The following is a 14,714-nucleotide window of genomic DNA, read 5'->3' on the forward strand; positions in this document are numbered from 1 at the left end:
TCACCTCTGGCTTAGGATGGAGGTTTGCATCAGGGAGTCTGTACAAAGTGGCGACCTCTCTGAAAAGCGCTAACAGTAAGTGGGCCGCCTGCTGAGGGCCGGGGTTCCTGGAGACCTGAAGAGGCGAGGACGCCGGTGAGGCTCGGTTACACACGTCAGACTGAGGGCCAGAGTCCTGCTGACTCTGGCCTTAAACCAGGGGGAGGCGGGACAGCCTTTCCCGAGACCTGGACGCCCGCCACCCCCCGCACCTCGAGGGCGGCCCCTGGCCAAGGACTCTGAGGCCGCCCGGCTCATAGACATTCCGCCATGCAGCTCAGTGCGTTCATCAGACCGCTTGGCACCCACTTAAGAGAGAGCACCGTTGTTCTCCTTCTGAGCACCCCACCATTCCTGGAAACCGCCCCCACCGAGCAGAGCGAGGCTGTGTATTTACTTCCTCGCGTCCCGGCACAGTCCCAGGGTACACGGGGCCTCCAAGAGGAAGCAAGACCAGAACCGCTCGAAGGTGACTCTATGAATGAACTCCCTGCCTCGTTAAGGAAATGACCGCCCACGTCAGCACCGACGGGAGTCACGACCGTGCACAGGTAGGAGCATCGTCCCCAGTTCTGCCCGCGCACCTCCCATCAGGGTGACCTCAGAGGAAGTGATGTTCAAGCAGGGTCTCACAGGAAATAACATGTGCCCTGTCACATAGGGGCTGCTGATGGCCCCTACCAGGCGGGTCAGCAAGGTCAAGCAAATCTGTCCCCTAACTCAGTTACTACCATCCTCCTGTTTCAGCCGGGCATGCGGGGGCCGTGGACACATGACTCGGCTCTGGGGCGCCATTTGGTACCGAGGGAAGCAGGGAGGAGGGGCCGTCCTACCTTCACAGCAGCCGCAACAGCCAGGGGCTTGCACTCGAGGATGGCTTTGCCCACCGCGTCACGAAGGGACTTGTATTTGTCACCGTGCACCAGGTACCGGTCCATCTGGCTTGAGTGATCCTCCTGCAAGGCCAGGGACACGGGTTCATCACGGTGGGGACACGGTCAGCAAAGAACCGCCCTGACAGGTAGAGGACCCAGGCGATGGTTAGAGGTCCGGCCCCAGGCAGGACGGTCCCCTGCTGTGCTGGGACAGGCCGCCTCCTCGCGCAGTGGAGGGGGGAGTGGGTGCAGGACTGGGGAGGAAGAGTCAGCTCTGACCGTGTCGCTGTGTTCTGTCCCTGCTGGGAGCACAGATAACAGCGCCGTAAGGATGCCCGTGCCAGGCTCCCAGCGGAGGTAACACGGAAAGCCAGCATGCCGAGTGCCATTTCTGTCACCCCGGGAACGGGCCCCGGAGCCAAAACCGCTACAGCTTTTTTACCCTCTTTCTCCTGCCTCCCGTCCCTGCCCGCGCGGGAGAGAAAGGACTTCTGCAAGCTGGTCACTATTCACTTGCAAGAGCAAAAGCCACACGTTCGTTCTTTTGCGTTGCCCACGTCACGCCGGATCAGAGGCGAGGCCCAAATAAGCTTTTTGTGCAGGGAGGGGACAAACCAGAAGCGCATGTGCCCACCTGTCCCCCAAGGCAGGCCGCCGAAACGCCACCACGAGCCTGGGCAGGTTGGCTGCAGGGAGGCACCGGGGACCGGGCTGGACCGGCGGGGGTGGGGGGGGGGGCGAGGCCAGGACGGGAGGCCGCGCCACTCACCTGCTGCGCTAAGACCGCCTGGGGAAACACCCACCGCGCCGGGTGGCCCGGCCGGGAGAGGCGCTGCACGAACTCGATCCCCCGCTCACTGGCGAGTTTCCGCACCAGGTACACCCGGTACCAGTCGTTCTCGACCTGCCTGCAGAAGCGTTCCACCTGCCGAAGGTAGCACTGCTTGTCCTCGGCCGCCTCTGCAGAGCACAGAGACAGGCGTGAGGGCCCGGCGGCCCGCTGTCCTCACTGCTCACTCGTCCGGGACCCGGAGCCAGGCGCGAACAGCACGGGCCCTGGCGTCCGGAACTCACAGTGTGCTGACCGATCCAGAAGGGAGGGGACACAGGGCAGACCGGGATCACTCTGCTTCCCGAATTCCCACAGAACGAGCTCTCTAGGCCTGGGGTGGAGAGGGGTGCGGACGAAGACCTGCCTGAGCCCTCCTGGAGCCCGGAGAGGAAGTCAGAGGCCCTGTTGAGACACAGGCGGATCCTGGCCATCTCCTGGAGGTGGTCTACTGAGGCCTCGCCGGCAGGCTCGGGGCCGCGCCGTGCTGAGTAGGTGTCCAGGAACACCCCGTCCTCTCTCAGGCACTTCTGGCCCTCGCTGCTAGAGAGGGTGCTAACCTTCTCGTACATGGAATCCTAGGGAACAGAGAACGGGAAAAAAAAGGATGTTCTTTCTTTTTATGTTTATTTTTGAGAGAGAGAGAGAGAGAGAGAGAGAGAGAGAGAGACAGTGCGAGCGGGGGAGGGGCAGAGAGAGAGAGGGAGACACAGAATCCGAAGCAGGTGCCAGGCTCCGAGCGGTCAGCACAGAGCTCGACGCGGGGCTCGAATTCACAAACGGAGATCACCACCTGAGCCAGTCGGACGCCTAACCGACTGAGCCACCCAGGTGTCCCAGGATGTTGTTCTTTTTAATATGCACATCCCCAACCTTCCAAAATTCCCACAGTGTGACCACGGAGAACAAGACAGAAATATTGTAAGTTTGGGGAGCCTGGGTGGCTTGGTCAGTTGAGCATCTGACTCTTGATATCGGCTCAGATCACGATCTCACGGTTTGTGAGTTTGAGCCCTGAGTCGGACTCTGTGCTGGCAGCGTGGAGCCTGCTTGGGATTCTCTCTCTGCCCCTCCCCAACTCGTACACACGTACACACACACACACACACACACACACACACTCTCTCTCTGTCTCTCTCTCTCTCTCTCTCTTGCTCAAAATAAATAAATAAATAAACATGAAAAATATCGTAAATAAATAAATAAACATGAAAAATATCGTAAGGTTGAATCATGGAAAACAAACAACCCTTTTTATTTTAGGGGCAAGAAGGAGGGGAAGAGAAAACCTTTGAGGAAGAAAAAACGTCGTATAATCTGATTTTCTCATGTGCATCGTAACATTTTTGCAAATAGCGAAAGTACGGAGAGAAGAAATACGACAAGCAATCACAGCCACAGCCTCTCTACCTGCGGAGATGAGCACGGTTAACCTGGGAGGAGTGGTGTTTTCCTCTCGCCCAGGCTCGGACACATCAGAACACACGACTGCTGGGGGCAGAAGCAGTGTTTCTGTGTGTGGAGCAGAGCGTCTGGTAATTTCACCCACTAAAATGATATTCTGTAAATTTTCAGAGACACTTTTCCACTGAACAGATCGCGTGGTCCAGCTAGTTTGCAGAAGGAGCTCAGGGTGCTGACGGCTCGCTTACCTCCAGGCAGGTGCTAAAGAGGATGTACAGCTCAGTTTTATCTTCAGTCAAGAACGCTTTCTCCTCCAAAAGGGACAAGTAAGCCTGGATGTAATCTTTCACTTCTTGGAAGCTACGGAAAGAGACATATGGTACCTGGTGATCTCAGGTCTCGTGTTGCAAAAAAAAAAAAAAAAATGAGAGAGAGAGGGGGAGAGAGAGAAAGTATCTATCTGTCTACCTACCTACCTATCCATCTCTCTCCTCCTGTATAAATACAGACGTGTGTACATACACTTTATAACATGGTTGTACTGAAAATATTTTAGCACAATATTGGAGGAATATAATTCTGTACTTTAGACCAGCTGTTCTCAGCCTTCTTGGCTTCAGAACTCTTTAACGGTCTTAACAATTACACAGAACCCCAAGGGCTTTGTTGATGTGGGTTCCATCTATCGATGTTGATGACGGTCCAAATTAAAACTGAAAAAAATTGAAAATACTTATCAACTAGTTTAAAACATACACCCCACACGTGTTAAAAATAAATAACGTCGGGGCGCCTGAGTGGCTCAGTCGGTTAAGTGTCCGACTTCAGCTCAGGTCACGATCTCGCGGTCCGCGAGTTCGAGCCCCGTGTCGGGCTCTGGGCTGACGGCTCAGAGCCTGGAGCCTGCTTCCGATTCTGTGTCTCCCTCTCTCTGCCCCTCCCCCGTTCATGCTCTGTCTCTCTCTGTCTCAAAAATAAATAAACGTTAAATAAATAAATAAATAAACAAATAAATAACGTTTAGGGGAGTCCGGGCGGCTCAGTGGGTCAAGTGGGCTCCAGGCTCTGAGCTGTCAGCACAGGGCCCGACACGAGCCTTGAACCCACGAACCGTGAGATCACGGCCTGAGCTGACGTCGGACACTTTACCGACTGAGCCACCCGGGGCACCCCGTCTGTTGGAACTTTTCTTGTAGCATCTTGACTTTGCCGTCGCCTCGAAGTATGCTTTGTCAAGCCAGGGCACAGGCCGGGGACACTAAGTGTCCTCTGAAAGAAGCCTTGGGACACAGGTCAGCCTTCTCGGCATTTTCTGAAATACCATAATTTGACACGACCGCTGGCCTTTGGCACTGTGTGGGCGTCTCTGTCCCTTCACAGAAGCAGACAGATGTAACTGCTGACACAAAATGTAGGTGACGCCTAGGACGACGAGGGCGGGGGGCCGCTCTAAGTTACCGTCCGTCCCCCCAAATCCCCAAACGAGATAGCTGTGCGAGGAGGCTCAGAACCGTAGGGCTCATGCGTTCTCGCACGTGAAACACGCTCCCCTGCCCAAAACACGTCTTCTTTCCCCCAACAAGGTGCCTCATAGCTACCCTGAACTCAATGCCTACAGCCGAAGACGTCACACACACAACCAGGGGGTGCCCCACTGAAAAAGCTCCCCCAAAGCAGCTTCTAGAAGCTCACTCCAGGCTGGCTGTGCTTACCTGTACTTCAAAAGCAGTTTCAGCACCACCGAACGGATGACAGGGGTCTTATCCACAACGTCATCGAAGGGGGAGAGAGATTTTGTGTGTTCACGGTGCCCTTCAACCAGAGAGAGAGGGGGTAGCTCATTATTCACGTCGGACACAAAAAAGTCAGAGGAGGAAGCCAGGATTTATTTTGGTCTACGGGCAGAAAGCAACTTACTTTGGGAGGTACCTCTTAAGAGCTCCTTTTGCGCGAAGAGTAAATTTAGCAGAACATCTATCACCTCCTTCTCTGGTGGGGAATTATCCTTGAAGCATATGGTGGAGACCAGGTCTATGAAGAAACTGTTACACATCTGCCGGATACAGGCGTGCTTCCTGATGGCATTCCTGGGGGAACACGGTGGGGAGGCACAGTCAGTGCTTGGAGAGCGTGCCCCAGATCCCTGCCCAGGCTGGACACCTCGTGTTCTTCAGTAAAGAGATAAAAGTATCTCCTTGCTACGGGCGCTTAGAGCTGGGTGCAAACTTAGAGCTGGGTGCAAACGGCCGGACGGGGTGCAAACTGCTCTCTAGGGGCCCCTTGATCATTTGCACCAGCCAGTGATACCCTTTTCTGCTAAAGTCTGCAAAGACCCCGCCCGCTGGACTGGCTGTGTGCCCCGCCTTCGGGCGGTTATCAGAAGGGGGGCGGGAAGGGAAGGCTGCTGAGTCACCAGTGGCAGAGCTGAAGGCTCTGAGCCCACCGAGCGTTCGCCAATGCCAACCACTGGCCCGCAGGACATGTGGCCAGGCACAGCTGGCGCCTCGGGTCGGTGGGGAGGCAAACTTCTTCCACCTAAGCTCCTCGGGTGTCTCGTGACGGCTTTATCTAATTTATGACTTTCTGATTTATTTCCGCTAGTCGGGTCATCTCCCAAATCTATGCTCACGTGTGTCTCGGGGAGAGAATCATTTCGGGACACCAGGTGCTTATGAAGCTATGCAACTGGCCATCTCTCTTAGGATGGTTCTCTGAAGTCAGCTTTTCTTTTATTTTTTTTAAGTTATTTTTTAAAAATGTTTATTTATTTCTGAGAGAAAGAGAGACAGAGAGGGAAGGAGGGTGAGAGCAGGGAGGGGCAGAGAGAGGGGGAGACACAGAATCCGAAATAGGCTCCAGGCTCCGAGCTGTCAGCCCAGAGCCCGACACGGGGGCTCAAACCCACAAACCGGGAGATCATGACCTGAGCCAAAGTCGGACGCTTAACCAACTGAGCCACCCAGGCACCTCTGAAGTCAGGTTTTCTAAGGTTAATACGGTTTATATTTCTGAATACTGTACTTGCCAAAAAAGAAAGAAAAAGAGGAAGCTCAAGAGAAAGAAAGGGTGACTTACCTGTGCTCTTGGGACACTGCTGGAGAGAAGCTTTCTGGCAAGTCTGTTAAACACAAAGGACATCTCATCTGGCCTATGATGACCCAGACCTTGACGCAGGCCAAGCAGAATACGTGGTCACAGGGCAGGCACACCGGGTCCTGTGCGTCTCCCAGGCAGACGGGGCACGGCTGAATCTCAACCCTAGGATCCAAGAAGGGTGACCGGTTCTGAAGCTACAGGTGCCACACGTGCAGGGCTGTCTCCCGCAGGGATCGCGAACCAAAGGTCTCACCTGGCGAGGGTCTTGCAGACCTGGTCCTTACACTTACGAAGAGTGACCATCACGGCAACGAAGGGCCGGTACGTCTTGATGTCAGAGTTCTCCTGCAGACACTGAGGGACGGGGGGCAGTGACAAGGATGCTAATGAGCAGTGAAGAAGGACAGAGCTCAGCCAGCCAACACGACACCAACAGCGGTGACACGGTGCGCACATGCGCACATCGGGCACCTCCAGCCACTGGGCTGGAGTTGGGGGCGGGGCTGTGGTGTTTGCCTGCAGGGTAAGGCCTTTCTGTTTCTAGCAGGTATCTAGCTGTTATCATGCTGCTTTGGGGGCGGGGGGGGGGGGGGGGGGGGAGGATGAGATGTGCAACTCGTGATTCCCCCCCTTCCTCTCTTGTCCTTTCTAAGGCTTACGCTTCTCCCATGACGAGAGATTTCAAACTTGAAATGATGACGTAATGACCACACGAGGATCCACCCCCACGCTTTAAGAAATCTTAGCATTTTTGGAATATTTGCTTTAGGTGATTTTTTTCAAGAAACCAAACGCGGCAGATACGGCTGTAAGTCCCTGAGTGCTCTCCTTCCCCTCAAGTCCCTGGGTGCCATTCTGATAGCGTTGCTCTCCTTCCCCTCGCACAGAGGCCCCCCCGAAATTCCCGCGTGCAGGACATTGGCACGCCTGCATAAGGATCACATTATTGTTTTCAGTGTTTTTAAGTCCTGATCGTTCATGTTACCCGCTGTATGGCACCCCCCGGCAGACACGCCAGCTCCTTGCTTTCTGGTTACTTGGGCATCTGGAACGTCCCCACCGTGTTGTACCCAACATCCTTCCATGTGTCTGAGTACCAGCGGGAAGTGTCTAGGGTTTGTATTCAGAAGTGGAGATGCTAGTTTTTAGGAAATGTGCATCTTCAATGATACAAGCTAAGAGTCCGGTGGGTGTGCGTCTGGAATTTTGGGCTTAGGCATGAGGCTTGCAATAGATATCTTTATGTTACGTATACCCTTGGGCGTTAACAGCATAACAAGGAACTCCTTGTATTCTCAGTTTGCCACGAGTATCTTTTTTCCACTTCATAAATTTTACCAAATGCTTTTCCTGTCCCTTCTGAAATGATCACTTAGAGTTGACCTTCTAATTCGATATGTAACTGATACCATTTATAGATCTTTATGATTCTGAACTACCTTTGAATTCCCAGGATTAATCTTACTTTGAAATGGGATAGGTTTTTGGGGCGCCTGGGTGGCTCAGTCGGTTAAGCGTCCGACTTCAGCTCAGGTCATGATCTCACGGTTCGTGGGTACGAGCCCTGCATCGGGCTCTGTGCTGACAGCTCAGAGCCTGGAGCCTGTTTCAGATTCTGTGTCTCCCTCTCTCTCTGCCCCTCACCTGTTCACACTCTGTCTCTGTCTCAAAAATAAATAAACATTAAAAAAAAATTAAAAAAAAAAAGAAATGGGATAGGTTTTTAACACCCTGCTAAATTTGATTTGTTAATCAACAGGCTAATTCGAAAGGGAGCAAAGGACTTGGGAGAGACATTTCTCCCAAGAAGACGTACAACTGGGCCGTAAGCACCCAGGAAGATGCTGGCCGTCATCGGTCATTAGGGAAACAGCAGAGCAAAACCACAAAGGGATACACCCATCAGTACGGCTATGATAAACAAAACAAAACGTAACAAGTGTCGGCAAGGATATGGAGAAATTGGAACCTCGGTGGGTCGCTGGCAGGAGAGGCATGGTGAGGCCGCTGTGGAAAACAGTTCGGCGGCTCCTCAAAAAGTTACACACAAAGTCTCCATATGACCCAGCGGTTCCACTTCTAGGTTCTTCCACTTCTAGGTTCGTCTCCGGAAGAGCTGAAAGCACGACTCAGACACTTGCAAACCCGTGTTCACGGCAGTGTTCCTACCTATTTTCAGAAGGTGGGGGCAGCCCAAGGGTCCATCGGTGGATGACTGGATTAACAAACTATGTCCATCCACGCAATGGGATATTATTCAGCTTATAAAGGACGGTCCTGACACCTGCTACAACATGGTGGGCCCTGAGGACATGCAGAGTGACATCGGCCCGTCCCCAAAGGACAGATGCCGTAGGGTTCGCCTTCTGTGAGGTCCCTAGAGTTCTCAAAACCATAGACAGAAAGGAGGATGGTGGGCGCCAGGGCCGGGGCGGGGAACCGGGAGTTAGTGTTCAGTGGGGGCAGAGTTTCAGTCTTGCGAGACAGAAGAGTTCTGGAGACAGAGAGTGGGGAATGGTTGTGCGACGGTGTGACTCAATCAGTGCCACCTGATTGTACGCCTACAGATGGTGACAATGGCAAATTTTATGTGATGTGTATCTTCCCACAGTAAAAAAAAAAAAAAATGGCAGCAGTCTAGTGGTTGGACGGTGGATGGTAAGGATAGAGTGTTACAGACTGGCAAGTCAACAAAACATCCGGTGAGACTGTCATCCGTGACACCGTGGAAGGCAGATCACAGAGCAAGAGAACTCCCTCCCTCCCTGTATCTATTATCTATCTATCTATCATCTATTTTCTACCTAGTATCTATCTACCTATCATCTGTCTCGTCTATTATCCATCTATTACGTATCTATCTATATCTACCTACCTATGTACCTACACCTATCCACCCACCCACCCATCCTTTCTATCAGAACTGAGAAAACTCAGAATATCCACCCTTTTGCAGCTTTTACCAGAGTCCTGTGGGAAGCTTTGCTGACCATTGGCACAGGCCAACTCTAGGGCGGCCTCACTAGAAGAGAAGGGTTGAGGCCCCTCGCCTTTCCGGTTAAGACTTTCTTCCAGGCAGACCACAGGAGCCAGCCTTCCAGGCAATGCGAGTGGGCTCAAGGCTGTCCTTGGAGGGGACGAGCGTCGCCTGAGGCCACAGACCCAAGAGCCTTCAGGTGTGAAAATGAATGAGCAAAGACCTCTAGCCGTGGTCACTCACGCGTGGATCTCACTGGAAAGCCAGCCAGAAGCCCATGACGTTTCTGGGGAACATCAGCCCACAGGCCGGGCCTGACGACGCCTGAGTGCGTGCACACCGGCATGCAGGGGCCGGATGACTCATGTCTTAGCCAGCTGGTCACCTGGCCATTAGGGGCCCCGCGGGACTGGCCTCTGTGCGGGAAGAAGGGAGTCATGCGTGCCTGTCCCGCCGCCAGGGTGGCGGAGGCCAGCGTTTTCTAGAGTTCTCCACTCTTCCCTCCCTGAAAACGGCCTCCAGGTTCCACCGGGCTGTAGGAGTCCTCCACCAGGGGCTTCTCCGCCTCCTTGGCGGCCAGGGGGGGCTGTGACTACGCTCAGGACGGCGAGCTGCGACCTCAAGCGGGTGGACACGTTCTGGGCTGTGCTCTCGAAACGGCCCGTGGCGACAGCAGGAACAGCCTTCTCAGAGCACACGGTGGAGGTTGTATAGTGAGGACGACAGAGGGACAGCACGCAGGAGCAGGGACACCCCGACCCGGGGAGCGGCCCGCGGCCCCGACTGCTGAGGCTCCCACTGTCCTACGAGAGGCACGTCAGCTCGCGTTTCGTTTCCACCACCGATACCCGCCCTCCTCGGAGCGTGCGGCCTGCACGTCAAAGCCCGGACAGCTGACACCATTAGGTGCGTTCGCGCAAAGCTCCCGGGGTAACGGAGGCAGAGATCACCTTCCGCTAAGCGCGTGGCCACGGAGATGGCAAACGCACAGGCTTGACGGCCGCCGCGGAGGAAGCGCGCCCGCTGCGCTCCCAGGTAAGATGGGCAGAGAGCGGGAAGGACGCTCACCCCGCGGGTGACGGCAGGTTAGGCCGGGAGCTCCCGCGTCCCCGGAAAGTGCGCCTGCCGAGCCCCAGCTCACCTTGTTCAGTAGGAAGACGTACTCGGTCACCAGCTCGCACAGCTCGGGGATCTGGCTCTCGATCCCCAGGAGCACGTGCTCCACGAACAGGGCCACGGGGAAAATGCGGTTCCACTGGGTTCTGTAAGAGCAGGTGGTCGGTCACTGGGCTGGGACAATAGCGCCTGAGACCCCAGGACAAGGGTGCAGGGAGGGATCCGAGACAGGGAAGTGGTGAAGGCAGACGGAAGATTCCAGGAGGAGCCCTTTGCGGCGTGCTCCCGCCCCCAGTCACTTTCGTGTCCCCCACGCCCTCCCGCAGACTCGGGGTCAGGAGTCCCGCCTCACCCTGGAAGGCCGGCACGGGACGTGCCCCCACGGGACGCCTACCCTGACTGCTCGTCCCCTCCCCGCGGCCCTGCCGCCCACCCAGGGCCCCTTCCTGCTGCTCCCCTCTGCCAGCACTTCTGCGGGGACTGCGGGGACCGTAGGCTCTGCTGCTCCCCTTTCCACGCCCCCCACCCCCCGCGGGGGTCCCGGAATGCCGTCGTCCGTTTCGTCTCCAGCGTCGGCATGATGCCTGGTGAAGGAGACTCAGCGGACATTAAGAGAGGACCCTCTTCTGTGGCAAGAGGACCCCATGAGCCCGTGGGGAAGGGGCCGGTGGGGGCCGGGCTCCTGGCCTCACCTGACCTCCCTGATGACATCTCTGGCCATCTCCCCGCAGGTCTGCAGGTACCCGTCCGAGCACAGGAACTCTAGCGGCATGGACAGGTTCTTCACCATCTGCAGCCAAGCCTGGGGGCTGGGCTTCAGGATGTCTCTTGTCAGCATCTCCGTGCAGGCCATCGCTGCAAATGCATCCAGAGTCTGGCGGAAGGTTGGGGGGGGGGGGCGCGGGGGGCGGGTGGACAGAGAACAAACCCCTGACTAAGCAGCGCCCCCTGTGGCTGCTCTAATATCCTAAGCCCAGAGGTCCAGGTTGTGAGCCCGTGTTTTTCTGTTCCAGGCTCGTCGCCTACTCCCCTCTTGTCCCGGGATATAGGAAGCATTGGTCAGATGTGTTCCTAACATTTGTGTGTTAGCCGGGCATACGGCCCCGGGAAGAGGTCTCCCAGGCAGAACACGGCTCCTGGGGCTCTCCGTCCCGGGCGGACACGGAAGCACCCCCCACCTGCCACCCAGCTGCCCCACCTGCCCCCCACCTGCCCCCCACCTGCCCCAGGAAGGCCAAGCCCAGACCGTGAGCACAAACGAACCCGGGAGAGGCCATACCAGCTCGGGTCCGTCCAGTCTGTCATTCCTTACGGTTCCCATGACGTTGTAGAGTAACATCTGTAGGACTTGGGGGCAGGTGGTCACGATTCGGGAAAAGTTCTGCAGTCGGCTCCGGAAATGCTGATAAGCCACGTGCACCCACGGTAAGGAGACCCTTTCCTGTGGCCTCTGTGCTTGCAGCTGACAGATGCAGGACCACAGCGCCACCTGCAAAATCTGGGACGAGAAGCAAGCTTTTAGCGTAAACTGGAAAGCAAAACAAAAGCTATGTTTTGATGGTGGAAAATCCCGACCGCTCAAAAATGACACGAGGGAAACTTAAAAACCACACACACCGTGATGGTCCCTGGGTACGTCTTGGTGTCACCCTGTCTAGGCATTTTCTTATCTATACCCTGTCCCCGTTTTGTCCCCAGATCATGACCATGGTGTATGTCTGATTCTTTTCCCCACTTAACATCACATTGTGAACATTTCTCTGTCATTAATTACGTTGGGAGACCCTCACTGTGAACGTGTGTGCCCATTAAAACAACCAGTCACCAAACAGCTGTCACTTAATTTGTCTGGCCTTTAATTATGGACAATTAAATTGTTTCCTTTTTTTTTTTTTTTTTTTTTTTTGCCATTTTAAGAAACAAAGCTGGAAAGAACATTCTTGTGGATAAAATGTTTGTCCGCATCTGGTAACACACGCAGGACAAAGACACCACTTCAGATTTTCTAAGGCTCTCAACACAACCCCTCGGACTTTTCCAGAAGCACATGCTGGTTCACAACACCATCTGTAACGGGGGCGCTTCTGGGTCCAGTTAAAAACCAGTCTTGGGGCGCCTGGGTGGCTCAGTCAGTTAAGCATCCGACTGCGGCTCAAGTCATAATCTCGAGGCTCGTGAGTTCAAGCCCCACATTGGGCTCTGTGCTGACAGCTCGTGGCCTGGAGCCTGCTTCAGATCCTGTGTCTCCCTCTCTCTCTGCCCCTCTCCTATTCATGCTCTGTCTCTCAGAGATAGATAAATAAATGTTAAAAAAAATTAAAAAAAAAAGAAAACATGTCTTCAGAGGCACCTGGGTGGCTCAGTCAGTTAAGCATCCGACTTTGGCTCAGGTCATGATCTCACGATTGTGGGTTCGAGCCCCGCGTCGGGCTCTGTGCTGACGGCTCAGAGCCTGGAGTCTGCTTCGGATTCTGTCTCCATCTCTCTCTGCCCCTCCCCTGCTCATGCTCTGTCTGTCTGTCTGTCTCTCTCTCAAAAATAAATAAACATTAAAAAAAAAAAAAAAAAAGTCTCGCCACATGGGCAAGAACCTAAAACCTAAAAACCGATCAGGTATTGTTGACTTATCAGTGAGGCTGGCCAGTTTTTCTGTTTTGTGGATCTCTGCATAATTATTTTGTTAATACTTGGTTTATAACTTTCATCTAGTTTTTAAAATTAGGAAACTTTCTTATTGACTCCTAAGAATATTTTATTTATTTTTATAAGTAATCTCTACACCCAACATGGGGTTTGAACTCATGACCCTGAGATCAAGAGTCATATGCTCCCCCGACAGAGCCTGCCAGGCCCCTCCGGGATTCCTAAGCATATTTTGTTAGCCCTTAATCACGCTGGTGATAAGTATGTTGTCCTTCAATGGGTCACTTTCCTTTTTTACATACCCTCAAGTGTGAACCCAGTAGGTGATCAGAAGTATCCTAATTTCCACTGAAATTTCAGTTAGTTATTACCTGTAGTGGCCAGTTAAATATTTACCTAATTTTCTTCAAGAGAGACTCCACATTTGAAAAGAAGGTGTTATTTTTTTTAATGTTTATTATTTTTGAGAGAGAGATAGATAGAGCATGAGTGGGGGAGGGGCAGAGAGAGAGGGAGACACAGGATCCAAAGCAGGCTCCAGGCTCCGAGCCATCAGCCCAGAGCCTGACGCGGGGCTCGAACCCACGAACGGCGAGATCATGACCTGAGCCGAAGTTGGACGCTTAACTGAGACCCACAGGCACCCCGAAAAGAAGGTGTTAATAAAATAATAAAGTAAATAAAAAACAAAAAGGTGTTACAGGGACACTGGAGGTCTTCCTTGCGTGAACGGAAAGCCCGTGATGCAGGGGGCCCCGGACAGGGGGCTGAGGGTGGAGGGACAGTGCGGCCCAGCCGCACGGACACCAGTGGCCCCCTCCCCTGCCCCAGAGTGAGCACTTACCCTCAGTTCTTCCCACGTGGACACTCTCATCGTCAAGAGGAGGAAGTCCTTTATGTAGCACAGAAAGAGTTCTTCCTGCTGTTCTGCGCTGAGCTGAGCGAGAAACCTGCCCAGAGAGGTCTGCTGAAAGATTTCCACTAACTTCTTCAACAGTCCTGCAGAGCAGAGCAAAGAAGGGCGCAGAGGGAGAGCCTGAGGCGTGTCTCCTGGCCTGCGGTCAGAACCCCAGTGTCCCCCGGGCAAGGATAAGGCTCTGCTGAACGGCAGCTCTTGGCAAACGGGAGTAAGCCGCATGATTTAATGGCCTTTTCTAGACACTTCGGACGCCTTTCCAGTGGGATAACGGAAACGAATACTCAGTTTCAGTCACCACCAGCCTAGTTGGCCCCAAAGGGATAAGGCGACCGCAGACAGAACAGGTTTTATGTTCTAGCAAATCATGTCATGCTTCGGGAATCCCAGGGTCTGAGTGGGTCACCAATGAGGGGGCTGCTCTTCGGGGGCTGGGGGGGGTCACACGCTGCTCACACCAGGAAGATCTGCCTCTAGGGGACGAGTGCCAGCCCGCAGGCCACACGCTATCACAGGAAAGCAGGGGCAGTATGGGTACAGCCTCGAAAAAGGAAATACTCCTTCCTCAGGACAGAGACGGCTTCAGTTTGTTCTGAAAACATTGCAAAATGCTTACCTAGAGAAGTAAGTTCATCTTCAAGTATCTGGACCTAATTTTTTTTTCATGTTTATGTATTTTAGAGAGAGAGACAGAGGGCAAGCAGGGGAGGGGCAGAGAAAGAGGGAGACACAGAACCCGAAGCAGGCTCCAGGCTCTGAGCTGTCAGCCCAGAGCCCGACGTGGGGCTCGAACTCATGGACCGCGAGATCATGACCTGG

The 14,714-nt window shown here is 54.1% G+C and overlaps 1 protein-coding gene across 6 annotated transcripts in view; it reads right to left on the reverse strand.

Annotated features, from left to right (window-relative positions):
• Positions 1 to 14,714, reverse strand: part of RNF213 (ring finger protein 213) — a 104,381-nt gene that overhangs the window by 17,792 nt on the left and 71,875 nt on the right. For all 6 annotated transcript variants that reach the window (XM_049635538.1, XM_049635539.1, XM_049635537.1 and 3 more), the window contains 13 exons: positions 13,824 to 13,978; positions 11,616 to 11,834; positions 11,029 to 11,210; positions 10,362 to 10,482; positions 6,497 to 6,597; positions 6,223 to 6,405; positions 5,065 to 5,234; positions 4,860 to 4,959; positions 3,396 to 3,507; positions 2,111 to 2,321; positions 1,684 to 1,874; positions 873 to 995; positions 5 to 115 (listed from right to left, as the gene is read on the reverse strand). In XM_049635538.1, the coding sequence (XP_049491495.1) occupies positions 5 to 115; positions 873 to 995; positions 1,684 to 1,874; positions 2,111 to 2,321; positions 3,396 to 3,507; positions 4,860 to 4,959; positions 5,065 to 5,234; positions 6,223 to 6,405; positions 6,497 to 6,597; positions 10,362 to 10,482; positions 11,029 to 11,210; positions 11,616 to 11,834; positions 13,824 to 13,978 (1,979 nt within the window). The remainder of the gene's footprint in view (positions 1 to 4; positions 116 to 872; positions 996 to 1,683; positions 1,875 to 2,110; positions 2,322 to 3,395; positions 3,508 to 4,859; positions 4,960 to 5,064; positions 5,235 to 6,222; positions 6,406 to 6,496; positions 6,598 to 10,361; positions 10,483 to 11,028; positions 11,211 to 11,615; positions 11,835 to 13,823; positions 13,979 to 14,714) is intronic.

This window comes from Panthera uncia, chromosome E1, assembly GCF_023721935.1.
Source record: "Panthera uncia isolate 11264 chromosome E1, Puncia_PCG_1.0, whole genome shotgun sequence".
NCBI lineage: Eukaryota > Metazoa > Chordata > Mammalia > Carnivora > Felidae > Panthera > Panthera uncia.